Raw genomic sequence first — 26,968 nt, 5'->3', positions numbered from 1 at the left:
AATAAAGTACTGCTTTACCTTTTGATGCACGGACATTTGGAATCTCCTCTCTCTTCCTAATGGAGAGATAGTGGTCTAATGTGCCACTGTGGGCCTTTTATAGATTAATACGTTAATGAGCTAGCTACAAATGAATATCTCTTTTGGAAGGAGCGGCTGTAAGTGTTCCTGGGCTAATACAGTTAATAAGCCATAGTCACGCCACAAAATGTACCACAGAAGAAGCTCTTATAGCTGCAGGGGAGAGGAATGATATGGTTCATTAAAGATACACTGATTTATTCTCCTGTTCATGGCTGTGGTCATGGCAGTTCCTACATGACTAGGCCTTGTTTAGTCTGCATACAAAGTACACTAACATGCCTCCAGGCGAGATGAGCAGGGTCTGAACCAAGATCAAACAGGCATGACATCATGCAATCAGACTGCACTCTCTTTTAAAAGTGGAGAACTAATTGCGGTATGTGAAAAGAATGCCACTTTTCCAAGTCTCTCTTGTCTTGTAGTTTTTATTAAGCTCGGCAGTGTCAAATAGTAAAATTGTGCTCAGTTTTCATATTTCTGCATGTAATCCTTGTGTTTTAAACAATCACTAGTCACATTTACTCTGCCTGTTCATGGCAGGAATATGATGGTGTTATGCTGCCTCGCTATTCCATATAAAATGTTCGATCACGAAAAGGGGGAATAGCGTTGTCTCGCCTCTGAGTGAGGACTGGAGGTAGTAACAGCCCAGTAATGAGGTCTGTGTAAAACATCGAGCCGGAAAGATGTGACCATGGGCGGCACGGGTGTTACCTTTTGACTGCTAGTTTAAGTGTGCAACCCACCGCGGGAGGTTTAAAAAGCAGCTGTAGCAATTAGCGGCTAATACAAAGAAGAACGGTGGCTCTAAATGTCCACAAATGTGAAAACAATTAGATTTGGGAGCTCCTTACCCTCAGAGCAGAGGATGAGATCAACCACCGTGTAACAGAGAAGGTTATTGACATGTTATGCCTTTGTTTATTGTTTAGAGAGTGCTGCTGACGGATATATTATGACACACTAGTGGCCGATGCTGTTGTGTTAAACGTCACGCCCCTTTGATCGCGGGATGTTGCGATGCAGTGTATAATTACACACAGGAGCAGAATGATGCTGCTGTCATCTGGTTTTGTGTAAAAATGCAAGAGCCGTATAAATAGGGTACCTTTTTGTGGCTGTAAAGCTCTCTGTGTAAAAGAGGCTGCTGATGCTTGGTAAGTATGTAGAGGCATCTATATCTACATTCTGAATGCTTTGAGTATGCAGGAGGCTGTGGGCATGCATCCTGTCTCCTTAGTACGATTTGCAGAAGTTCCATCACATCTGAGTGATGATAGAGACAGTGAGTCTGTTCTCTGCAGATTAGTGCTGTTCATTAGCTTGGTAATGAAGTCTCTCTTAGCATAACAGCGGGCGGTCATGCCCCCTTTTAACATGGACCTTGGGAGCTCTGCCACAACTACACAGAGGCAAACAAGTGGACAGGCAGAAGGTAATATATGCCTGCTTCCCCTATAATTCACTACAGGCTCAACCAACTAAGGGATTCCTTTAACTGTTGCCAAAGCTGATGTTTGGATAATAGGACTGGGTAGCTTAAAAAATGATACCAGTACCAATGCCAGTGCCAGTAGCTTTAAAGTGATACTGACTTTAATAAAGTACTTCATTCATTACCCATAATGTAAATATAGTACCATGTACTGTAGTCATACTTTCAAACATTTTTGTGGCATCTCAGCATGCAGAATTGATAAAATATACCACGCTCGACTTCACCTTACCACAGACTGTATAGCTGCTACTGCAGGAGTGTGAGCTCTGCACTGGGGAGAGTTGTGAGAGTCAGCCTAACCACGCCCACATTTTGACAGGGCTAACTGACAGCATCACAGAGCTAATATTACCTAACAGTTGTCAACAACAGAGTCAGGCTGTTTTGATGTTGGTGCGAGTTTGTTGGGACTTTTTAACAGCTCAGTGTTTAATGTTAGTTGCTGCTATTGGTTGGCGGTGTGGGATTAGAATATCGGGCTCAACGATGCTATCGTTGAACTGGAGACATTTTTAAACTACTTGGTACTTGGTTATTTTAGTTGATACTTTAAAGGTATTGAGTACTGTCAACCAGCACTATTGGATAATTAAAACCAGTCAGTCAATCAATTATTGTAAAGACATAGGAGAATGAGACACAGAACAAGCTGACTTCCCGTTAAATATAACATAAAGTCAATATTGCTTTGAGAAGACAACTTTCGAAAGTGTTAAAACTTCAAAAGTTCAGTTCTAACAGAAAAAAACTGAAACTTCGAACTGGTCACTTCAAAGAGCTTGACAAAGGAGTGTCGCATGTTATGGGTGAACTGATTTTAAGAATGATTAGCCATTTTCTAACTGAAAGCTGTGAAAATAGCCAAATAGCAGAACATACCTACAACTGAGTTCAAAAAGGCAGGTTTGTAGAATGTAAATGAATAATGTACCAAAAAGCGTCTGTACATGTGTCACAGCACAAGTGTTGCCTTGTTCTTGGGATCAGTCTTCAAAGAAGTAGATGACTGTCAGTGTTGTCTAATGATGGGGCCTATGCAGTAATTTGTCTTTATAGATACCAACAGGCCAGTCACACCTTTCGTAAGAAGCATGATTTTGTTACTGGGTGACAAATATTCTTTTGAAAGATAAAGGACAGTTGCACAGGCAACAGGGCTCACCAGGATATGGATTTATACTTTGAGCTCAGACTAATGGGTTTTGTTCTGAAAATCTCAGACAGTGGTTTTGATTGATTATCCCCTGCTGTTGGGATACTGCTGCTGCTGTCAGAGCTCTAAGAAAGGCTGGCATGTTTTATACACATTGAAACAAGGAGCAGGGCAGAAAAGACCTGTTCAGAACTGTGTGTAACTAGGAATGTAATGGCTATTGATTGGTGCATTAGCTGCATTGTGGTGTAGAAAGCCTTCTTGCTACCCTTTGGTAAAACCAGAACAGTAGTTTTTAGATCTGTTGATAAACGTAGTTAGAATACAAGTTGCAAATTACCCTAAGGGTGTCTAGGATGTTCAATATTATTGGTAAGGCTTAAAATACAATCACAAAAATTATGACATTTAGCTCAGAAGGCCAGACTTCAAAAATTCATAACTAAAAAAGTACTTGGAGTGGAGCTATAATATTTTGTGAGGTCCCAGTAATTCAGTAGAAGTTTTCATAGGATTTTTTTTTCTATTCAAGAAAACATATGACATAAAATGGGAGGTCCTAGGTGAGTTGGTATGAAGCAACAGTCAAAGTAATAGTAATTGAGTAATAGTCAAAATGAAATTTAATGATATAGCAATAATTGATAATGCTGTGACACAAGTAACTCAAAAGAGATAAATTGTTGTCTTTTGAACATTTTCAATGACATGTTGGAGCATTTTTGCCTTTCTTTCTTTTTTTAAAAAGTTTTTTTGAGAGTTGAAACAGTTTTGCCTTTCTTTTAATAACCGTGAATGGAGAGGTGACAGGCAAAAGACAGATAACATGCAACAAGGTCCTCGGCCAAATTTGTACTGGGGCTGTTGTGATTATATGATCTTAAACACCCAGGCCAATTGTATTTAATTGTGTTCTCATCATGAGGCACCTGTTAATGTATGTAGTTAGCTGTCCGTGCAAAATGGGCTTGTGAGCATTCATAAGCATGGTGCAAGTTATGCATTAAGAGACTGCTGAATCAGCAGATGGCTTTTCTGCAGTCTTGTAGAAGAACTGGGGAAGCCGAATAGGCTCCGTTTACTCCAGGGAAGATTTTATCACTGGGCCTGTCTTCATTGTGTTTGCCAGTCTGCTTGCATGGATGTCTCGGAGCACTGTGGCCTTGTGGCCTACTTACCAGCCACAAGAAAAAAAAATACTAGCCATTATACGAAACTTAGCACCTGCTGCTATTATATGCATGGATAAGTGCATATTTGTTGCTCCATGTTGCTCTCTTCTATCTCTGCACTTTACACATGTATATATGCACTTTACACATGTATATATATGTATATATGTAGATATGTACAGTCTCTTAGTTTTTTTTAGGTTTTTTTAAGCATATTCCTTTATATTCTATTAATAATGTGTGCTCTTTATTCTCTGTTCTTACTGTATGGCGCTGCTACATCCCAATTTCTCAGTTTTGAGATCAATAAAGTATATCTATCTATCTATCTATCTATCTATCTATCTATCTATCTATCTATCTATTCTAGAAAGACAATACTTCACAACCAACTCCATTGTTCAACTGTGTAGGTGGAAAAAACAACATGATAATTAGGGATGATTAACAAGAAGCTTCTGCACGAGATCAGATGATTCTCATCAAAGCCAAAACAAGTCCAAACACCTCCTCACTGCCTTGAGCGTGTGTGTGTTTGCGTGTGCGTGTGCGTGTGTGTGTGCGTGCCCACTGAAGCAAACTGGCTTGTTGTTTCAGGGTCTGAGCGACCTCCAGTGCCACCACCTTTGCTGTAGAGACACAGTAGATGAGGATAGCAGAGTGGGAAAACGTGTTTTAAAGTGAATTACCCTTCCCATGTAGGATGTGAATGAAATAGTGATTTTGTGGCCACCAGCTAAAAACAATTTAAGGCTCATTGAGTTGGAGAAAAGAGACAAAGGACTATGCCTTCGGAGGCAGGTCTGTCCTTAGTTATACTGTCTACTACACAAAATCAAGTGGAGCACAAGAGTTATTCTAAATCATCACAAATGCCCCATTTACAGAGAGATCTTATAATAGTGCCACAATGAGGACCCTTCAAAGAGTGAGCTTTGCTTTTTTATACAGAACCAAACAACGCAGGCATAATGCCACCCCAGTGTGTGACTTGAATAAGCATTCCGGAAGAAAAAAGACGCCTGACGGGCTTGAAGTGTAACACAACAGCGGTGTCTCTACTGTGACAAATGCTGGAATCCATTGTACACAGAGCTCGGAAGAAAACAACCACCAACATGGAAAAGTCCAAATGAATTTAAGTCGAATCCGAAGTCAGAAACCCGGACAAAGTCAAACTAGCCCCAGTTTGCTGCCATTAACACACCTGACCTGACCTGAGCAGAATAACATTTTCATCATTTATATTACTTATGTAAATATTTATGTTGTGTTTGTGTTATGAAACATGCAATTTACATTTTGTTTCAGGAAGTCAGTTGACTTATTTTACAGGCCGTCAACAGCAAAACAACTCTGCCCCCCCATTGTGCAATCCTACATTTAAACAGAGCAGCAGGGTGGAATAATGGCACAAAATTTCTGCTGTGGACAGGCAGTGTAAAAGGGGCTAAAGATTGCTGTTGACATCATGTGGGCGGTGGGTAATGATAAAGTAGAGCTCTTATTGCACGTGAAGGAAACTTGCACATGATTGAGGCTTATTACAACAATACTGCAACTGGCAAAGGGAAAGGAATAGAGGGAAGGGGAGTTGTGTGTAAATGCAAGTGTATGTGGAGGTAGGCATGTATTATTACTCACAGGTCTGGTCTTGACCGTCTCCAGAGGCTTGACATCCATCTTCATCATCGCAGTCTGTGGTGCTGCCCTCCTCTATTTCGCCACTGCCCAGCTCATCCCAAGCCTCCATCTGACCCAGTTTTGGAAACCTCTCCTGGGTCTCCTGAACGAAAACACAGTCATACAGTTTATCACACACTGCTTTATGTAGAGTATTAGTTTTTACTATGTTTACAAGCAAACCTGATTCTTGCCCTGGCACAAAACTGGTCTAAGTCTCTACTCTGCAAGTCACAACTGATCTGTCAAGTGAAATACATTTCCATAGAAAGTTACGAATCTTGCAACCAGGCAGCAGTAGTGTTTCCAAATAGAACATTTTGGTTCCCTCCAGTATGCCGCCTGTGTCCCGTTTCTTGCTCTGAAATATCAGTTCTTGTAAATGTCAGCAAGGTCCAATCAGATAATGTATGGCATCACTGGGAAACAGTAGAACAGTGAGGGTGGTGTACAGTGAGGGCCCTGGGTGGTATAATGATGTGTTGCATGTAATTAAAACCATATTTTAAGAGGAGCATTGATTACAAGGTGAAAAAGCACTCTAAATCAAAAGTGAGTTTTTTTTTAACTGTGCTGTTTCCATTAGACAGAAAACTTTATATCTTCTAGATAAAGCTCAGTTTACTTTCCCTTTCAAATGTTCACTTCTTTACTAAAGTTTTCAGGAAACCACATAAATTACACAACACTTGTCATCTTTAAGGTGTCTGGTATATTTGTAGGGTCATTACAATGTCGAAAGTCTGCATTATCTCGATTTGTATTTTCATGTCACTCTTGCATCTCACTGTAATCAACAACTGGGCCTATAGAAGCGATATCAGGCCGTACTATGACACACTTCTACATAAAGACTATCTCAGCCTCCATAGTGAAACACTACTCCTTACGGTGTTTCTCCGTCTCAGCATGGGCCCAACTAATTGGACCACCTGCTGCTTCTTCCTGCTGTCCGCCATCATCAAGGTGGTCTTTGTTCCATCACACACCGTGTCAGACAAGAAGCGCCCCTGACACAACAACAAATGATCCTTTGGAGTAGGAGGGTAAGAAAGTGGCGTGAATACCAGATTTGTGGAACACGTGGAACTAGAGACACACACATAGGTTGTATATGCAAACAAGCTAACACACACGCGCACACACTATTAAAGATTCATGAGAAAGCTGACAAGATCAATCCTGGTACACGGCTGACCTTCATATGGAGAGAATAACCCCTAAAGACATGTTGAGAGGTAGGTGGGAGAAACAGGGGAGGGGTTTGGGGTGTTGAGGGATGACTAATATCCTCACCATTGACACCAGACTTTGCCTGTCACTCAACACACCTGGCAGCAAGTTTGACCTTTTAACCATTTGTCTCCTGAGCCTGAGTACACTGCTTACTACAGGCATATTGACAATTCAAAGCCACATGTAAGATATCATACTGTAACAAGACCATGGGCCCTATCTTACCCTCAATGCAAAGCAGAGCACAGCGCAACACAACTGTCATCTCTGGTTTCAGACCAACGTAGTTGTCATTTTCACAGCCTGCACAGACATTGTGTCAATAGCAAATTTACTTGCATCCATCTGTACGCACAAGGCTGTGTAGGCTTTAAAATGAGGTGTGGTCAGACACATTGTTGGTGTGTTGCTATTTTGAGACAGCAGAAAGCAACTGTGCCATTTACCAACAAAAACCTGGTCTTAAGTCAGAATAGTGCAGTATTTTCCTGCTATTCAAAGGGTGCATAATTCAAACTGTAAGATGGACCTAAACAGGCAGGTTCACAACACATGTACACTCTGCTTGTTACACACAGTGGATGGGTTGGAGTGAGTAAAATAATGCATCATTAATAAGAAAAATATTAACAAAATTCTCTTCAATGTAAACATAGCAGAAATTATAGTAGAGCTGCAGAGCCGCTGTCTGAATCCCCATTAGGAGAGATGCTGTGTGCATTTACACACGAGGGGCAGCATAACTTCATTGATTGTTTAAGAAGCTAAAAGTTTAGCATTGTTTTCCCTGTCGAGTTTTGCTGCTTAAATGTCCCACAATATTTGCTGCAGTGACATTACTGCTCTTAATGCATTACTCTCAATAAAAAAAGCTTGCTTTTCCAATTTGCTGAAAAGCAGTGTGAAGGGAATGAGAGACATCACTCTTGATCCGTTGGATTCATGTTTCACCCAAAACACACCTATGATTAATTAAAGGACTAAATACAACATTTACCCCTTATACGTTACTTTGCGCCAAGATTATGCACAATTTAATTAGCAGAATTGGTTGTACACACCCTAAATGTAGATCAGATTGTTTACATAGGGCCCTAAAAGTCTAGAGTCATGCCGTGTTTGCAGCTCTGAACTAAATATTAATGTCAGAATGCTAACATGTTGTTTACCATGTTTACCATCCTAGTTTAGTTTAGCTCTAAAGTGCAACTGAGGCCGATGGTAATGTCAATAGTTTTGCAAGTATTTGGTCATAAATCCATGTACTGGACAAAAAAGATTTTGACCTGATCTGTAATGCACTAAAAGAAAAGTCAGGGAAGCACTGAAGTCATCAGATTACATTGTCTAGGTAAGTTAAATAACTGTACTCCTATCTGCATGTCCTGACAATTAGTCCAATATTTTGATAACAACATTATGGTTGGATCACCAAAGTCACAAACATTGAACCTCAAGGAACCTAGAATATTTATACAAAAGTTCAAGGAAATTCATTCAGTCAGAAAATACTTAAGATACAATAAGATATTTAAGACCTACCTAACTTGGAAGAGAATTTTTAAAAAAAGTATAAATGCCTAGAAAGTCAAGGCCTTAAACTGACAAGCGAAAATAATGAGGCAAATAATAAGGAACCCACACAAAACTTAGCCGATGTTGAAGTTTGAATGTTTGATTGTCAGCACTAATTCTGCAGCAGCTCAACTGGTGTCAAAGTCATCACAGGAGCTGTCAGGAAAACATTGGTATTCTTTCTGTCATCCTAACCAGCGCAGTGATTACCACTGTCTGCAAGAGAGAGAGGCACAGGAGACTAGACAGATCCTGACACCAGCGGGTACTTCTGCTATTGTAACTCATTACATCTGTCGTGTATTCCATTTTTACTTATTATGAATGTGCCCCTTCTCACTGCAGGCCTGAATAAGTGAAATGACTGCAACAGTGAAATGAGTCAAATACAACCATAAGGCCAGGCTTCATGAAGCTGGAGTGGGCCCTTCAGTGGAAACAGCTAAAACATATCACTTACGCTCACCACAAAAATGAAAGCCACTGACAAGAGCTGGAAGGCTCAGTTTTCATAGATGGACAGTTAGTTACAAGAGGGCAAAAAAATGTGAACAATATAATACACTAGTTACAGTAATGCATTTTATAGTTATGGATTAGCTCAGATTACAACCTGTTGAGGGGTTCTTTGTGTGTCCTCCTGTACTTGTTCTGCCTGTTTTCAGGCTGCAATGTGATATGCTGAGTTAGAAGGAAAAACTTTGGTAAAGGGACTTGTAGATTATGTGGGACAGAATGAAAATCCTTTCTCCCACCTCAGTTGTTAACTATTCTATGTACTGTATCATACTAGTTATTCTCATTACAGTTTGACACTATTCTATGTCTCGAAATTATAGGAAAAAGTATAATAACTGCAAAAAAGTCAATACATCCTCTTGGCTTGGATGGTATCACGACATTATGTATACCAGGGTATTTAGAAATCCCTATGGTATGATTTTCAATACTGTCAAAAATACTTTCTGTTAAACTCATATTGAGAGGCTGTATTGAGGATGTAGTGTATTGAAGTACACAGCATGTACCACCAAAGGTCAGTCTCCACCGGTGGAATGGGCAGCTGAGCAGAGAACCGGCTGCGAGTGGTAGGGATAATGTTAGAGGACTGTAAACAGCTGGCTTGCAACTACAGAGAGACCGTCAGGAAAGAGGGTTAGGGAGGGGGAGGAGGGGATGGTAACACCATCATACACAGTGAACCCAAGTTCCTCTGTGAAATGTCAAAAAGGTATTAAGGTACGAAAAAATAGTTAACACCAAAGCCTAGTATCCTTATAAAATAGTTTGTATGACATTTAACAGATTAGTGCCCCACAAATGATGCTCTATATTTATCAAAAAATAAAATTATTCAATGGAGTAATGAAGTTACGTAAGTTAGGTTTTGCCACGTAAAGTTCGCTTGGTTAGGTTTAGGAGAAGAAACACTGTGACAATATATTCAAAAATGGTTAAAAGTTCACTTGGTTTCATATTCCGATCGCCTGTCTGTTGGGAAGAAGTTCTTTGTTGTTTGACCCATCCACCACCCCAACCTGCCTTGTCACACAGACTTCTGGTCTTTAAGGTCTTTGTTCTTTAATCCCGTCAGCACATTAGTCAAGTGATGGCAGTCTCTTTCGACTATGTGGGTTTTACACAAATTCCTGGCTCATGCTTATGTGGTGCAAAACTTTTTGTAGGTATACATATAAACAGTGCATGAGGGCAACTTCAAAAAGCAAACTAGAATTCAAGCATCTGTCCACTAAATAATTTCAAATATATAGTAGAAGCCTGCAAGGGAAAGATAAGTGATAATGGAAGATAGAGAGCAAGAGAGACAAAACAACTCCTATGTTCTGGACTGCAACCATGATAAACCCATTAACCTTTTTTATTATGTAAAGCAACTAAATAAATTCAATGCACATTCCACGGGTTTATGTGGAAATGCTCTGCTGCACAGCACAATGTTGTGTACCAACACCATCCAGATAACCATTGGGGTATTAAGCTAATAACCGTGCCGTTCAGGGGACGTTTAACACAATGCTGCTTGGCCCAGCTGTCCTGAAAGCATGTTAATTAGAGAAGGAATCAATTAAGGCGTCGTCGCTGTGGAAACCACGGTCGAGCCGTTGTAGAACTGTTGGTTGGCTGCCGTCCAATGCAGTTTGTTGGTTTGTTTTGAGTGTGTCAAGACTGCAAAACTGCCAGACTTTTCGTTATTTCTTTCTGTTCAAATTGGTCATTTCAAAAGTAACATGCAGGGAACTTAATTGTGGTATTCCACCAGCATAGTGAAGAAGCTAATTTGTCCTAGGAGCTAAAGGAAGAGAGATACACAATATTCCAATATGAGTTCTTAAAGACTGCTGAATGCATAATATGCTGTGAATATTCTCCCTCTCCCTATCTTCTTTCTGATTGACTGTTGCTGCACTGAGGACCAGCTCTGGGTTTCAATGAGTGTCTTAAGCAGTTTCTCAAATTGCCTTTTTTTTTCTATCTTCTTCACAGTAAAGGCAGAAAACACATTATATACTGCTAGGCTGTGCAAGTTAATTTCAAATACAAATACTAATATAAGCATGAAAACAATATTTTACAGCCTCAAATGACTCAGGACCCATAGATGAACCGTAGAATATTTTAAACACAACAAAGGATGGTCTATTTATGTCCCCAAAAACAACAACAACCTATCAAAGACTTGTCCTCTTGATTGGTCACACAGCACCGTATGGTAAATGTGAGCGAGTGGGCAGAATATTTCAATAGCAGCAGCCTTTATGTAACGTAAAAAGCAGAAATCTGCTTTGCCTTTAACCCCACAGGAAAAGCTGTCTTTATTCTAACATGACTCGGCCTTCTCGCTCTCTGACATGTAAAACAATGCTGACTATCACTACGCTTTAATAGAGCTTTGCTGTTTCAGAACAGTCTATTGATGGAGAAAACATGCTTTAAAATAAGACAGACATTTTAGCTGTTAAAGGTTAGTTCAAATGGATAGATATACAGCTGTTTTTTTTTTATAAAACTAGTCTGAACTTAACTTTGCTTAATTCACTGTAATCGTACGCACAATAGTACAGTGGTAATCTATAATTTGTCTTATATCTGCCCAGTTGCCAGAATAAAATGATGGCATTGTACATTTCTGCAAACCATGGATACATTACATTTGTACATTTTTGCATGTCATTTCAATATTTCTACAGTTGCATAGCTTAGATTACACGTTTAAGGGCTGAATTTCTCATCAGGGCACAGGTTGGTGGATGGTGTGACATCTTGATAAGAAAACTGCCAGACAGCAGACAGCAAACCAACAAATCAGACAGCACACCTACACACATTAACTTAATAACACAAAAACTTTTGCTTGGTTTCAAAACTGACTATTTTGAGTTACACGTTTTCCTTAATTTAACCAAATGTTTTTTGTGCCTTAATATAACTACATGTTAACAAGCGTTGTCAAGACATAAAATTGGGAGTTGAACTTAAAGATTCAAATCTGCTACATATGAACCGTAAAAATGTAACATATCCGTGGTTTGCATAGACATAAATGCCAAACATTTATTCTGATGTTTGTGTTGCTAATCTATTTCTCCTAAAATGATTTTTCATCACTGTGTAGGACCTGCTGCTGTTACATGTTACCAGGCTCAACTAAATACTGAGAAGACTACTGGCTGACAAATGGCTGTATCAGCCTTTTTCATGATATTCTTCTTGCTTAATTTTCAATGTCAGGTTCAAAGTGAAGCCATCTCTGCGCTGAGTAACGCACACAAAATCAGACATTTTAGATTTGAAAATATCTCCAGTTAAAAAAAATGATTTCAATACACAAAACATTTTTAAGTGACATGATGATGCTCGTGGACAATGAAGTATGAGGTACAATACTTTCTCATACAAACAACAGAATAGGTCAACGAAACGACATATAGTATATTACCTTTCTAATGGTTGCAGTTTTAAACACGTCCGTAAACACAAAACTATAGATTTAGCACAAACTTCATGGTTTGGAATTAAATAACTACTTTTGACATGTATTTCACGTGGCACTCATCACATACTTTGTTATCAGAAGAGGTCAGATGTTTAACTCATCCGCCACAAGCCCCACCCCCCTACAGGGGCTTTTTCGATATTTGTACAAACGTGGACTCGGTCATTATGTCACACCACTCTCTCCTCTACTGCAGTCATAATCACTACAGCTACCAACGGATATCGCCTTACAAAAAAACAGCCAGCCTATGTGGCTGTTTTTTTTTTTTTTTTTGTGGGAGTGATCTGACAAAGTACTTTGCCTTTTAATGAAAAAAAAAAAAAGACAAAACTATGTTTGGTATTTTAGGGTTTTATTTTCATATTCACTAACAAACTCAGAACTGAGTCAAGGAAAATAAATGGGAGAGTGTGGGAGTGTTGCAACTTCAGATCAATATCTAGCAAAGATTTGCAACTGCATGTGCTGCGTAAAACAAACTGATAGTGATAGACTAAACGAACGACAGATAGACACAAAGGGATGAAGAAGAGCCAAGATGTTTGAGGAGTGGAGAGTAAAGAAATAAAAAGGGAGTAACACTCGGACAGAAAACAGAACTCATAGTTGTGCAAACAGGTGAGGGGAGCTGTGGATAGAGGCGATGAAAAAAAAATAAGATGCCAGCATTTATACTTAAAGCTTGCCTTGAAATTACCCTGGCATCCAAAGACAAATCAGGTATTCCAGTAAGGCTCTAAATAAAATCCCAAATCATGAAATATTTTCTCGTTCTCCTCAGCCTGCCAACTCATTCTCCCCTCTCTTTCTTTTCAAAAGCATTCTTCGGTCAAAGGATGATAGGGCAGGTTTGAAAGCATCAAGGGCTGAATTCTTGCATGTATTTGAGTGCACCCTAGTCACACTAAAATCTGTAATGCCAGGAGTAACCAATCACCTACTGAGGGAGCTCCGAAGAAAGGCGAGACTCAAAGAGTATGTGTGTGCAGCTGAAGCTACTGTGGATACACTTTCCAGTTTTATGTGGAAACAGAAAATCTGATTATGAAATGTAAAAATGTGAAATGTGGTCACCGGGGATGGAATATGAATACTGCAACTGTCAAAGTCTTTGTGTAAGTGTGTGGGTCTGTGCACGCATCTGTGCATGTGTATTATGTGGGATCCTGCTGTCAAACTGTTGAACCGGGATCATAAGTCATAACCTTTGTGCGCCCGCATTGAGACATGTGCTCTTTTTCTTCCCTGACAATTTGAAACAGTATCACCTCATTGAGGGCAGTCGTGGTAAAACTGCATATGTGGACAGAGAGAAGGGAAAGGAGGGGAAGGGAAAACCTGGAGGAGACTGGAGGAAAAAATGACAGTAGTAATCTCTAAAAGTCTGCAGAAGTCCTCCAAACTTTTAAATTAAAATTCTCTCCATTCTCTCACATACTGTACAATGCTTTTGTGTAAAAGCAAACAACAGCTGACAGAAAGTGTAAGTGTACTGTGTGAAATAGCTGCAATTCTCTGTAAATTTCAGACTGCCCAACCAAGAAAAGGAGAAAAAAAATCCCAAAGTATGATTGTGACATAGAAAGAGAGAGAGAGAGAGAGAGAGAGAGAGAGAGAGAGAGAGAGAGAGAGAGAGAGAGAGAAACAGACAGAGATGGAGATTTCTAGGAAGAGTGACAGGCTGCAAACAAAAGTAGATAGCTGCACTGCTTAGCCATTCATAGCTGCTGATTCTGGAACAGATATGACACATTGTTTGTGTGGACTAATGGTGCATGTTATGGCCAACCAGTTTCCAGACAGTTCCTAATTAACTGATGGACTTTGACTGGCAGATTAAGCAACTTTTGGGCTGGACACTAATGGCAACTGTCAGAGTCTGGACTATAGAGAAAGCCTGTGTTGCCATTCACAACATGGAAAATGAAACAGATTCAAAAGTGAATCTAAAATCAAAGGCGCAACATCACAGTGAGCCAAGCACTTTTCTGCCGATGTCCTTTCCGTGGTTAAAGATGAAGCCAATAAAAACCCCTCACCCAAAGCTGACAGCCAGATCTTTTGCCTTGTTGACTTTTAGATGTGAAAATAATATTGCTCAGAAGATGCTGAAAAGATATTTAATTCTCAATAGATCGCTGACCACCGCACCACACAAAAACATACAGACTTCATGCTGTTACCCTGAATATCAGTTCAAGCAAAAAAGAAAATTGAACATATGCGTGGGCACACTCACCATATGACTACATTCACCTATGCCAAGGCCATACTTCTATCTCCAAATAAATGAGAGTCAGACTCATGATTTGTTATGTTCATATTTGTTATTACCGTGAATTAATATATGCACAAACACATTTTACCAAATTGCTAAGATTGCTTGTGTAATAAAATTACAATGGTCATTTTAAGTTTGCAAGATGCAGGTTGTGCATAATTTATAGCAGGAGCACAGAAAAGGAGTGTTGAAATAACTGTTTCAAATGGCAGACTATTTGTTGAGGCAGAAAAGTCCCAGAGCAAATTCTGTAAGATTTGTCTTGAACAAGGAATGCTGGGAAACTCTGCTTCTACATCTCCAAAACAAAATGTTCTTTTTTTTTTAAAGTGGCCACATCATGGTTGCATTTTCTGCAAATCTAAAACTAATCAGTTCTTTGTGGGCCAACAGCCTAACTTTCCACCGAATTTCATGAAAACTGCATGAAATCTGAAAGTCTGCTTCTACTTTTGAAAATAAACAAGTACATTTCCCAAGACGTCTGAGTAATACTTTGAACATGTTTTAAACAATGGCAAAGCCACACGCCCCTGCACTGCAAGCTAGTACAAGTAGATTCCCTTGCTAACAGTTAGTGACACTTTATTGGCCATGACCTCATGTAACCCTTGTGAGTCAATCACGGCAAAGCGCTGTGGCGCTGGGCTGTCACACCCTTCTCCTGTCATTCCCTGACTGAGGTAGACTGTGTTTTGTGTAAAATATGCTCGACTGGATAAACTTTGGCTTTTGTCGGGCAGATGATGAAGATGTTGTTAAAAAATGTATGACAGTTTGAGTGACATCAGCTGTTTTCTGGGAGCATGTTCCAACAGCTACCTAGCTGCAGAAAACTCTGTTGTGTGAGATGTGAGGGTCAACAGACAGTTGCTGACGGCTGCTGCTGCTGAGCTGCTTGGAAGCAGAGGCTTTCCAGACTTCAAACTGGGATACAGAGATCCTTGTAAGGTAGTGGCCCAAAAAGTTCAAGGAGTGCCCCCCTGAAGTGGCACCACTCCAGGTCATTCCCTACGAACGTGCATCATTACGGTACTCATCAACCCACATACTGCATTAATCATTGCAGGTTCAACAGTGCATCAACTTTAATACAGTGCAGCTGAGGACAAGAAGAATAAGGTAGTGTCCACTTTTCCTTTGACTATGTGCCCATCTATCTATCTATCTATCTATCTATCTATCTATCTACAGTGCCAAAAAATGTAAAACACAACGCTACAGGAAAAGTTTTGTTCCAGCTACAATCACTCATCTGAATGATTCGTAGCGACATTTGCACATATTTATATATTTATTTAGTGTCGAATTATGATTTCTGACCCTATCCCAATCTTATGTTGACAGCAAAGCAACTGAGCACTTTTTGTCATGGTTTATTGTGTTTTGTCTTTTGTCAGTGTGTGTGTAATTTTGAATTTTGTCAGGATGGATACCCCCTCTTTTTACTGCAAAAACCATCTACCTACGAGTACAAATAAAGTAACCTAAACCTTTCATGCAGCTGTACTTACTTGATATAAAGGGTATGATTAGGAATTCACAGTGTGTAAAATGCTTGCATTATGGAAATAAAAATGGAAACAATCTATTAACTTTACACCCTAGTGTTTCCAAGTGTGATTATTGTCTGTGCTTCTGTTGTTAAGACAACCAGACTGCTTTCTTTTTTCCTCAGAGCCTAACAAATAATGACACTAATAGAAGACTTTCAATTATAAATGGTAACACACTAAGCTTTAAGCATTTATGCACAGCAAATAAACAAAGGTACAGGTGAATGGAGAAAAAACACAGTTCTCTTAATAATAACCAAAATAAATGAAACTGCAACTAAACCTTGTGTTGCAAGCTCATTAATATGGCAGCTCTGATGACGTCACTTTGGTTTGAAGCACCAAACTGGCAATGCAACAGAGAGTCAAACTTATTACACAACAATGTGGGCTTTCTAACATATACTGCTACTTTTTTTGTAACTGATAGGCACAGTGATCTCTACAAACAGATATCTTCATGTTATTCAGAATCTGTAAGCAACGGAGCAAGATTTTTGTATTGGAAGCATTCTGATTTCTGCCCGTGATCCATTTGTAGTAACCAGTCACGTTTGAGCAGCAGGTAAAGAGCCCAGGCAGAAAGAATTGGCTAAAATACAATCTTGGAACCCATCGACTAGTGTCTGACAACAATTTAGCTTTATATTAGCTTTTGAAAAAAGAATTCATCATTCTTATGTAGATGTCTGTTTATAGAGATTAGCTAAAATAACCTGCACACGTAAGAGGAAGTCTCCACCCGGATATTCGCTTGCTTTGCTGGATCTCTTGAAATATTGCCCCCAGAGGCTTTATCATCAGACTGATAGCTGATGGGTTCCAAGATTAAACTACGGATGGCTACTGGGTTGTACAACTTACTTCCTTTGCACTTTAAATCAAGTCTGAATTTCCCCAAGAAATCAAACCCAATGGAGTGAACTTGATGTTTAGGTGGAGCCAATCTAAACAGTGATGCTGTCATTATTCTGTAGCCTCTACATTGCGCAGTTGACATTTACTTAAAGCTAAAAACCAATATAAGTCATTACAAAATACAGAAAGTACTTTTCAGGCAAATAGTTCTGCATATGATAGCTGCTTACTTGTGGAATAAATTGAAGTTCCCAGGATACATTTTGGTAAGTGCTTTCATACTTATGCAATGTTTATGCAAGATTGCTATTTATCTGATGTAAATCCTGTTTAAGAATTTAACTGAACAAACTAAATCACACTGGCAGTTTCAGATTCAAAATATAATCAAACCAGTAAATTGTTGCCATACAGCCCTGATTGAGACTTTTTTTTTTTTACAGCCCATCATCCAAAATGGAATATTTTCACTTAAAAAAAAATTCAAACTACCTCCTTCCTTCATTAATGTTTACTAAATATGTGAATACACATGAGCCTGTAATCCCTGTTGGGAAAAAAAAACCTTAGGAACATGGTGTTTTACTTGGTTTCAACAAATGCACACTAAATCACATTAAAAAAGGGGGATTTTCGTAACGATGTGCCAGTAACATAAACAGGTCACATATTTTCTCCACACGACAAGAATCACTGTCTGCATGAAACTGAAACCCATGATGAGACTAACTATGACCCAATGTGGAAAAACACTGGATTTTTTTTAATACGCTTTGCATCTAATTACGATGGTTAAAAAAAATATTATGCTTAAATTAGAGTCTGGGATCATGGAGTTTGGTTGCCAAGCTAACAGAGAGGCCTGGGCAGTGAGACTTGTTGCTGTATCGTTGCCACAGCAGCAGCAAAGAGCAGCAGAGCTCCTGTGAAGGCCAGCTCCATCATCTTCTTCAAGTGGAAAGAATCTGTCCCCTCCCTGTGACAGGCTGCCAGCTCAGCCCGAGCTCCGTCTTCATCCCTGGACTCCAATAACTCTTTAAAGCTCAAACGCTCTCTGACTGCTATAGGGAAGGCGAAAACATCACAGACATATACGATGCAGGCATACTGACGTCATACATCTGTGGGTTTCTCATATGCTTTTTAAAAGGTACACAAAACGTGTTATTTTGTTTATGTTTACAATCTTCTAAAGAGCAAACTTTCCTCACTAACAGGAGCACACAGTCTCCGCAGTAGCTGATAGATCCGAGGATCGACTGGATCCACAGAGGAGATGTGCTGAGTGTGTGTTAAACACAAGTAAGGCTTCTCTGATGTGGAACCTGGCCGGGAGTTTGGCCAAACCAGACAGCAAAGCGGTAGTCGATCTCATCAATCATACATACAACTGGCCTCTCTGTACTGGATATTATGCTGGAGTCTTCCCAACTCTTCATCCACCACAGCTTTCAACATTTCTAATGTTGCTGTCTGTGTTTATGTGTGTGCGTGTGTCTGAGAAACATATAAAGATGGAAATAAAGCGTGAGAATGAGTGTCTGGGTGATTTTTCTCCTGTACTGCATGTTGCCACTGACTTCGAATTTACCAGAGCGCAAATTGAGAAACTGACAAATGATCTGGCCTCAGTACTCACAAGGAAACAGATAGACCATTGTGAAAAAGATCTCCACCCAAAAACAGCTGGACTGATGGCCAGGAATCAAAAATCCACTTTGAAACATTTATTGTCCACATTAGCAATATTTACAGGCAGTGAAAGAGAGCGAGAAAGACGATAGTCAGAGGGGATACACAGGGGAGGACCATAACTTGGGCCTACTCACTTAATGAACCATTTTATAGAAGGTCAAGAGATTAGGATCATACTATGTGCATTTGTGTGATTTTAGGCTTTTAGTTTTAGATTCTGCATGAAAATGAGCAACTCTGTAGGATTCTTCTGTCCTCTTCCATCTTGCCAACCCGTCTACCACACGTTGTGGCTATGGGTGTGAGTCAAATATTACAGGGCATGCCAACACACGCACGCACGCACGCACGCACGCACGCACGCACGCACGCACGCACGCACGCACGCACGCACGCACGCACGCACGCACGCACGCGCACACACACTCATTTTGTATGCACCCTCTGAGTGCTTTAAGAGGAGAATGCCATGGTTAGATGAGGGGTCAGAGTCTGTGATACATCAGCAGCAGTTTCCCAATCCTCTTAGTGCCACAGTGCTCCGGGTCTAACTACTCTCCAGTAGGTAAAAATATACACGTCTTAACCTCACTAATCCCGGAAATGGAGGTTATTCAAATTCAGAAAAGCTCAGATTAAGGATTCATTGAAATACCTGTGATACCTTTAAAATTAAAAGAAAAAAAAGAGAATATACGTGCAATTTAAAATCAGTCAAGTGTTGCGATGGGCATTGAAACCTGGTAAAAAAAAAACAAAAAACACAAGCCCCAGGGCTAAGTCATTGAAGACATTATTGTGGTATATAGGGTTGGTAGCACCAGCCACCAGTCAAATGCTGGTAAAATATGCAAGTGGCTGCTAGATTTACTTTACTCGACAGCCAAAATGGGTGGGATGGGGGCACAGCCTGGCTACTGACCCTGTGCTTCGCTTCTCTCTTCCTTGTTTTTTTATTTTCGCTGTTAATGACCGCATTAATGTTTGGTGTGCATGGCTCTGTAGTGGGCGAGTTCAGCATGGAGGACAGTAAAAATGTGATGGTGGTTACTTCATTCTTATATCTCTTATTTATTCAGTCTTTCACTCAAACTCTGTGCTGACTAAATACAGATCCATGCATGTGTATATTTGTTTTGTAGTCCTAATATGCTGCTCTTAATTAATTGTCCCAACTAAGATAAAAGATGATATTAAAACAGAATTTGAATCAAATTGAAACATTGTTGCTGCTACTCTGGAAACAACATTTAGTTATATTTACTGTATTCAGTTCAAATCCCATTCTATATCAATTAAAACATTAAAATTTTTAGCATTTTAACATTTCTTAGTAATAAAAAAGAACCGATAAGAGGATTGATAAAGAACAGAACCGACAAGGAGTATCGATAAGAGTACCAGCGATGACAAAATCCTAACAATACCAAAGTCTAGTCCAGTGTGTTTATTTTTAGATTTTTTTTTTACTTTCAGTGAAAATAAACAACCCAACTAGCTGCAAGGATGAAAGAACAAACATACTGAGACGTCTAATTGCACTTCTAACACTGACATAAAATTAAAATCTTAACCCCAAATGGATCATTTGTATCAGTCTGCAGCACTTCAAAGCACTAACTTCTCAAAAATGTCCTTGCTGTGTGAGCGTCTGAAACCCAAAGTGTTTTTTGTGAGGATAAAAGTTGAGGAACACACACACACACACACACACACACACACACACACACACACACACAAACACACACACACACACACACACAAACACAGAACCAAAATTAACAACTGTAGAGACATTAGTTTGATCAGTCCATGGGAGACATCTCATATGCATTATTTAACAATGTTTCTCTCTGTTAAGCTTTTTTCTTACAGTCAAGGTCAGGACTTTTTTTTAATTCCCAGTGTGAGGTTGCCAGACTTTGAAATTGCCCTGCTGTTTAATAACAACAGATCAGACGTTTAAAGGAATACATTTATTTAAAGATGTAATCAGTAAAACTTTACTGGCTCTTTCTGCCAACTTGCCAGAACATATCAGCAGGGGCTTGCAGGTGTTACTGATCAATGCCAAGAACTTAACTGTTAGTACCTCAATGGCTGCTGAGATGTCGAGCGTTCTAAAAAGACAGAGACAGGCCTTTGTGCACTTACAGGGAATACTCCTGTACTCTGTGCCTCCCTGAACTACCTGTGATGTGCACTTGGTTTCATTCCTCAAAAAAACAGAGAGAGCAGCGGTGTAGCACTGTAACGCAGAGGGATGTTAGGACTCTGAAAAACTTTGATGCCTTAAAACTTTGACTCTCCTGCCTCCCTCTATTAGTCTACAGCTTTTGCGGTTCACTAAGCCAAAAACTCCTCTTACTTATCCACACAGGATCCACACACTGATTGCTAATCACCATTTGTCCATATTGTTTAAGGTTATATAACTGACCCATTATGTAGCACAATCACAGAGCTGAGTCAGTGCCGAACTATGGAGTCTGCAAAAGCAAACGTACCCTGTGTGGATCAACAATGCTTTATATGTGTCCTCCCTCCCGATTTAACTGCAATTAACTTTACTGCCTAAAAGGCACTGAGGGTGTCCAGTAAAGTTTGTAATTTGGAGAGGGATCCAGATGGGCTTGCCAAAATCAATCTGAATAGGAACTTGTTTTGTGAACTGACTCGCCCACCTGGAAGATTCGTATGTAATGGCCCTGTCTCCAAACATCTGTTGAGGGCTCTGCAGCGAGGATAAAGAGAGCGGGGGACAAGTGACGACCTTGTTTGCTCGAAAAGTAGGCAACATGCAGGTGACATCATAACTCTGATATTTGTCTTGTGGAGTGTATTAGGCACTTTTGGACAGGATTGTGATTTCCTCCCATTTTAATAACGTTTAAATGACACTTATCTAATTGAAAATCTTACTAAGGATCAGGAGGGATTTTAACAACTTTAAAAAGCAGGGTTAGGTCAGTGTCGAAAGTTAGAAGTTAAATTTTGAATACTGAAATTAACTTTTTGCAATATCTGGTGTTACAGTTTAATATATATCCATTGTGCAGTTATGTAAAGCTGCCTGTGTGCATGCGGGATAAAAATATATTTCTGCATTTGTGGATGTTTAAGTGTTCCGGATGTACCTTGGAACGTCTCCCGCATTATGCAGTTTAACACTCTGTGATCCGTTGCTCTTATCTGGCATAAACACAAAGCTCAGCCAAGCTCTGCCGCCAGGTCTGGATTCAAGGTAGGCTTTTCAACCCTGTAAATGTCAACAGGACACCCGTTCAACTCTGCATTGTTACCATGACAACGGGGCACTTGACAGCCACCGTGCACAATGGGATGTTGTGCTCAGACAAAAATGATCTTGAGCTGTCAGTGGCAGACAGGTGGACAGGCTGGCTGGGAGATATATATGTGAGATACAAGATAGATGTGAACGCAAATGGAAAATAAATGTATGGATGAGAGAGTGAAAGAAAGAAGGAGAGAGAGTGTGGGCAGATAATGATAAAGAATTGCCATGATGTAGAAGAGCAAAACAGAAATGCATTAACAGAGAGAAAGGATGACAAATGAGAAAAATGGCAGGGAAGTTTTCTAGGTGTATTAGAAACTTCAAAATAACAGCTTCCAAAAAAAAAAAAAAGGTAAAAACTGGGGAAAGAAAAAGGGATATAGAGATAGAAAGTGAAAGATGTCTCGTGTACTATCTGTGGGCATAATTTTCAGGGCAACAAAAGGGCAGGCAGGCAGAGGGGAACCGAATCCTGGCCCGTTTGTCTCCTCAAATGGCCTCTGGGGACTGTGTGAAATGGCCCTTTTCTTCTTGGTCCTTTTCAGCCCTAAACCCCATCTACATGACAAACAGTGTCACTTTGAAGCTGCTTGTGTCATCTCTGCCTATCTGTCACTCATTCCTGACCTTTTGCTCCTGCCTCTCATCTTTCTTTTTTTTTCTTTCTTTCCACAGTAATTCACTTTTTTGTCACCATCTCCCTTTCACCCTCTATCCTTTTCATTTATCTTTGATATCTGCCTCCGCGCTCAAAACAAGTCTTTGGATCTTTGAAAAATGGCGAAGACATTTCGGCACTTCTGACTGTGTGTTATACTGTTTGAGGCGTACTAATTAGAAAAAAAGTCCTATCAATTAAGACTGAAAAGTTGATGGCTACGTCATTCTTTGATTGACTGATAAGCTTTGACCTGCTTCAGTGTCATGACATATTTAATAATCGAAACAATTGTTCTAATACGAATATGGACAGGAAACAGCCAGCATTAGTAAACGATGGATTCTGGATTCAGTCTTGATGCTTTATTTATTTAATTGACTACTGTGATTCATTTTCAAGAACGCAATTAAAGCTGTAACTTCTATAAAAATACATTTTTGACAAATTTACTGCAGTGGTCATATCTAAACAGAAGTATATGAGATGGTTAGAAAGCAGCCAACATTAGTAAAATATTAAACCTCTGCCCTCTTAATTTGCTGCTAATGGCATTGCCGCACTTGAAGGAACTCAACCAATCAAACTAAGCAGTCTCTAACAAAGCTGTCAATTGTGTCAATTGCTCTGTGAACTCTGGTAAAAACTGCTAAATAAGGCAGCACTGGTTAAATATGACTCAAGCTTCTGTTATTGCATTTCTTGTCTCAAAAATTTACAGAATCGTATTTTGGCATACTTTTTCCCTGTAAAATGAGAAAGAGTGCTTCCGCTGGTTGGCGATACTCTGGTCGACTCTCTCCAACAGCGCAGCCAGGTCACAACCTTTCTCTATTCACAGATAAACAGTGCACTAAAATATGTTTCTGAAAACAATTGAGGCAAAAAAACAGGCAATCCAGTAATCTTGATTTATATTTGATCAGTGCAACCCAGTTTGACCGCAGTTCACAAGCAGCAATAAACATGACCGACAGCTGCATTAAAGATTCCTCGGCTCTGATTGGTTGCTTTTGGTGCACGTTGGTGAATCTATTAAATGCTTTCTGAGGCAATAGAAGGAGGAGGAGGAGGGATAAGATCTGTCTCATGTAATACTTTTTGGACGTAATTGAGGAAGTTTTTATTTATAAAAGTTTACAACTTTAGCTTTAACAGTCAGTCGGGTCAACAACAAGGTCAGTAACAACATTATCTCTTATCTCTTGGACACACACTGTGATTGTAGCAAACTCTGTGGTGTTAGATATTATGTGTGACATGTAGATGAAAAACAAATGACCCGGTGGCAACTGTTTACAAAGGTGTTAAAGTGTAAAAAAGTATGCAAGCTTATTCAACTTTGATGGCAATAGTCAACCTACCTGGTTGAAGCGCTCCAACCTCTCCTTGACCTCAGCCAGTGTGGGGTTCGGGCTGCGAACTTTGACCTCTGGGTTTTGCCTCTGAGCGTGCAGGCCATTTCCCACAACTCTGCCAGTATAACTGTGAGATAAAGAAAGAAGGGGAGTCAGATATTAACAGGAAAAATGGAGAATATTGGTGTCAAATAGCAGCAGATAGTTGTACAAATATTGACAAGATGTGGTTGCTTAGCAAGACACCAGCCATGCTCTGGTGTTATTTTGCTTTCTTTTGCTTACCGCACAACACTATATATATTTGTCAATGTGGGATTCTTTATTGTTGTTTGTAACAATGTGTAATTAAACTATAACAAGGAGCACAATGAGAAAAAGTCTTGAACTTTACAAACTTGTGCTTGAAAAATAAGCAAAGATAGAATTTTGCTTTTACTGTCAAATAAACTAAAACCAAACCCCTGTTTCTCTTTGGTTTTTAGTTTAGTTTATCATGCAGTCCATCAATGTCTGCATTTAAAAGTCTGCCAACTGCACCGCAGTATTACTTCAACATAAACTAAAAACCATTAGGGCCTCATTTGTCGAAGACGAAACACAGGGCATGTTGCACGGAAAACATTAAAAGCTCCATTATGCAATAATTTCTGCATCAGATGTGGTAAAAAATCACTTAATGCGGCTTTTATGTCCTTCTGTGATTGAAAATATTTTAAATGAAAATATGACTGAGCACAGCCTGGTCAAAATGATATTGAGAGACATGGTGAACCGGACCCTTTAATCCCTGGCATGCTCCGTGGGCCTGCAGCTCGGCGGGGATTATAGCTGTTGATTTTGTCAGAGCTGTTGTTGAGCTGATGTCAGGGAGGCTAACGTTTTGAGCAGCTGCCTGATGTAGAGGGGAAGTGTTTTAATTTTGTATAATAGGCACAAAAGTTTTGGCTGAAATGACCAAGTATCAGCTCGTCAAAGCACAGTTATAGCTCCGGAATTAATGGATTTAACATTTTATAATACAGTATGTCAGTGTGGAGCCATATAAAGGATTATACAGCTGTTTATTGTTATAATGATTCAGTACAGGCAGATGTAGCTCTGTGTTAAGCAAAGCAAGCTTGCACTCGAGGGTTGTGTTTGAATTGTTGTCAAACTAGGAAGAACAGTACTGTATAGGAGTAACACACAAACACGCAAAGCTATTCTGTAATTTATTTCCAACAAGTCATTTAGAAATGTTGTGCTATTAGTTATTATTTCTTCACTGACTAGCAGGTAACCTTGTAATGGGCCATCATACTCAGCAGTGGTTCTCAAAGTTTTTCTGCCATGCTCCTCTTCAGAATCCAAATAAAGTCCATATAACCCACCCCACTTTTTTTTAAATAGCTTTTATTAATTATTAACCATAATTGGGGCTGTAACTAATAAAAAAGGATGCCTAACTTTAGGGGAAAAAAAGATCAGTATGACAGCATTAGTCGCCTAAACTCTTGTTTGTTCATTTTTCCATGCAAAGATCATGTTTCACTCCATAGTTTACCCTTTTCTTCCACAGCAAACTTGCAGTGGCTCTTTGCCCCCCAGGGGAGCCCGCCCCACAGTTTTAGAACTACCGGGTTACAGAAAGGTTTCAAACTAATTGCCCACTAGCTAATTTGTTTAAAACCTACAAGAAAATTCACTGATTATAGCAATAAATGTGCTTACAATGACAGCTTGTTACCAGACAAGTGATTGATGAGTAAAAACAAAGGCCTATTATTCCTTATTTTAGGACAGTAATAAAAAAAAAAAACTGTTACAGAGAAGTGCTGGGACATTATACTCTTTAGAAGTTCATTATCAGCTTAACAAGAAAGGCAAAGCACATTAATATTGCAGTACACACACATTCACTCATTCCAAATATCCAGGGCCTCTGTCTGTCTCTGAGGTTTAACATTAACAATATGCCGAACATTTGTAATGAGAAATCCAAAATGTCTCGTTCATGGTGTAGTAAAGTCGAATCTACTCTCTCTCAAAGCTGGAAAGTAAAGAGGTTAGTCTCAAACTTTTGATGTTGTGAAGTATAAAGTCTGGAGCTGCTCTATAGACCATAGATGTGCATCAAACCATTCCCTATCTCGTATTAGTGCACTATATAGTATGTTCACCATTTTGTAGTAGTGTTCGAATTTTCAGCAGTTAATTTCTTCCACTATATAGTGCACTATAAAATACCCACAATGCACAGCAAATTTTAGTGTACATACAGTGTACCCTACATTTTACTCCCGTATACCACAATGCAATGTGTTTGTGTATTTCAAAAATCTAGCATACTAATTTGTTTGGTTATTCCCTATATGGTTTAGTATTTAATACACACTACACAGAGAATAGTGAGTGAGTAAGCGCGTGAGTGAGTAGACGGTTTTGAACACAGCTAAAAAATGGGAGACCTACAGAATGTTTGCTTTCTTTTTATACCCTAAATGTACTTTATTCTATTGTCTTGTTTTCAGTTCTGAAACAGAATATTTACCCACATACACCACAAAGAGTTTTAGCATTCTTAGTTTTTGGATTTGTGAGTTTTTGGTGTTTATTTATTTATTTTTACTGTCTTAGGACATGGAAATAACATGTATAAATTTTTTTAAAAGGGCTTAGTTGCCGTTTAAGCCCTAAAACTCATATTACCTCACAAACATAAAGTTTGCCACAGCCCTCCCCACAGTCATTATACTGTTATCCAAATTAATTTGAGAATTATTTGTTGATGCTAATCTTCCATGTGCTGGGGATTTAACCTCATTGGAGAGGAATGACATGTACTGGCATAAAATCAATTGAT

The 26,968-nt window shown here is 39.4% G+C and overlaps 1 protein-coding gene across 2 annotated transcripts in view; it reads right to left on the bottom strand.

Annotated features, from left to right (window-relative positions):
- Positions 1-26,968, bottom strand: part of gpc5c (glypican 5c) — a 133,506-nt gene that overhangs the window by 18,521 nt on the left and 88,017 nt on the right. For both annotated transcript variants that reach the window (XM_042498509.1, XM_042498510.1), the window contains 2 exons: positions 24,130-24,250; positions 5,552-5,693 (listed from right to left, as the gene is read on the bottom strand). In XM_042498509.1, the coding sequence (XP_042354443.1) occupies positions 5,552-5,693; positions 24,130-24,250 (263 nt within the window). The remainder of the gene's footprint in view (positions 1-5,551; positions 5,694-24,129; positions 24,251-26,968) is intronic.

The sequence above is a fragment of the Plectropomus leopardus genome, chromosome 12 (genome assembly GCF_008729295.1).
Source record: "Plectropomus leopardus isolate mb chromosome 12, YSFRI_Pleo_2.0, whole genome shotgun sequence".
Lineage (NCBI taxonomy): Eukaryota > Metazoa > Chordata > Actinopteri > Perciformes > Serranidae > Plectropomus > Plectropomus leopardus.
Note: the sequence above shows the minus strand (reverse complement) of the source record. Positions and strands in the feature narration are given on the sequence as shown.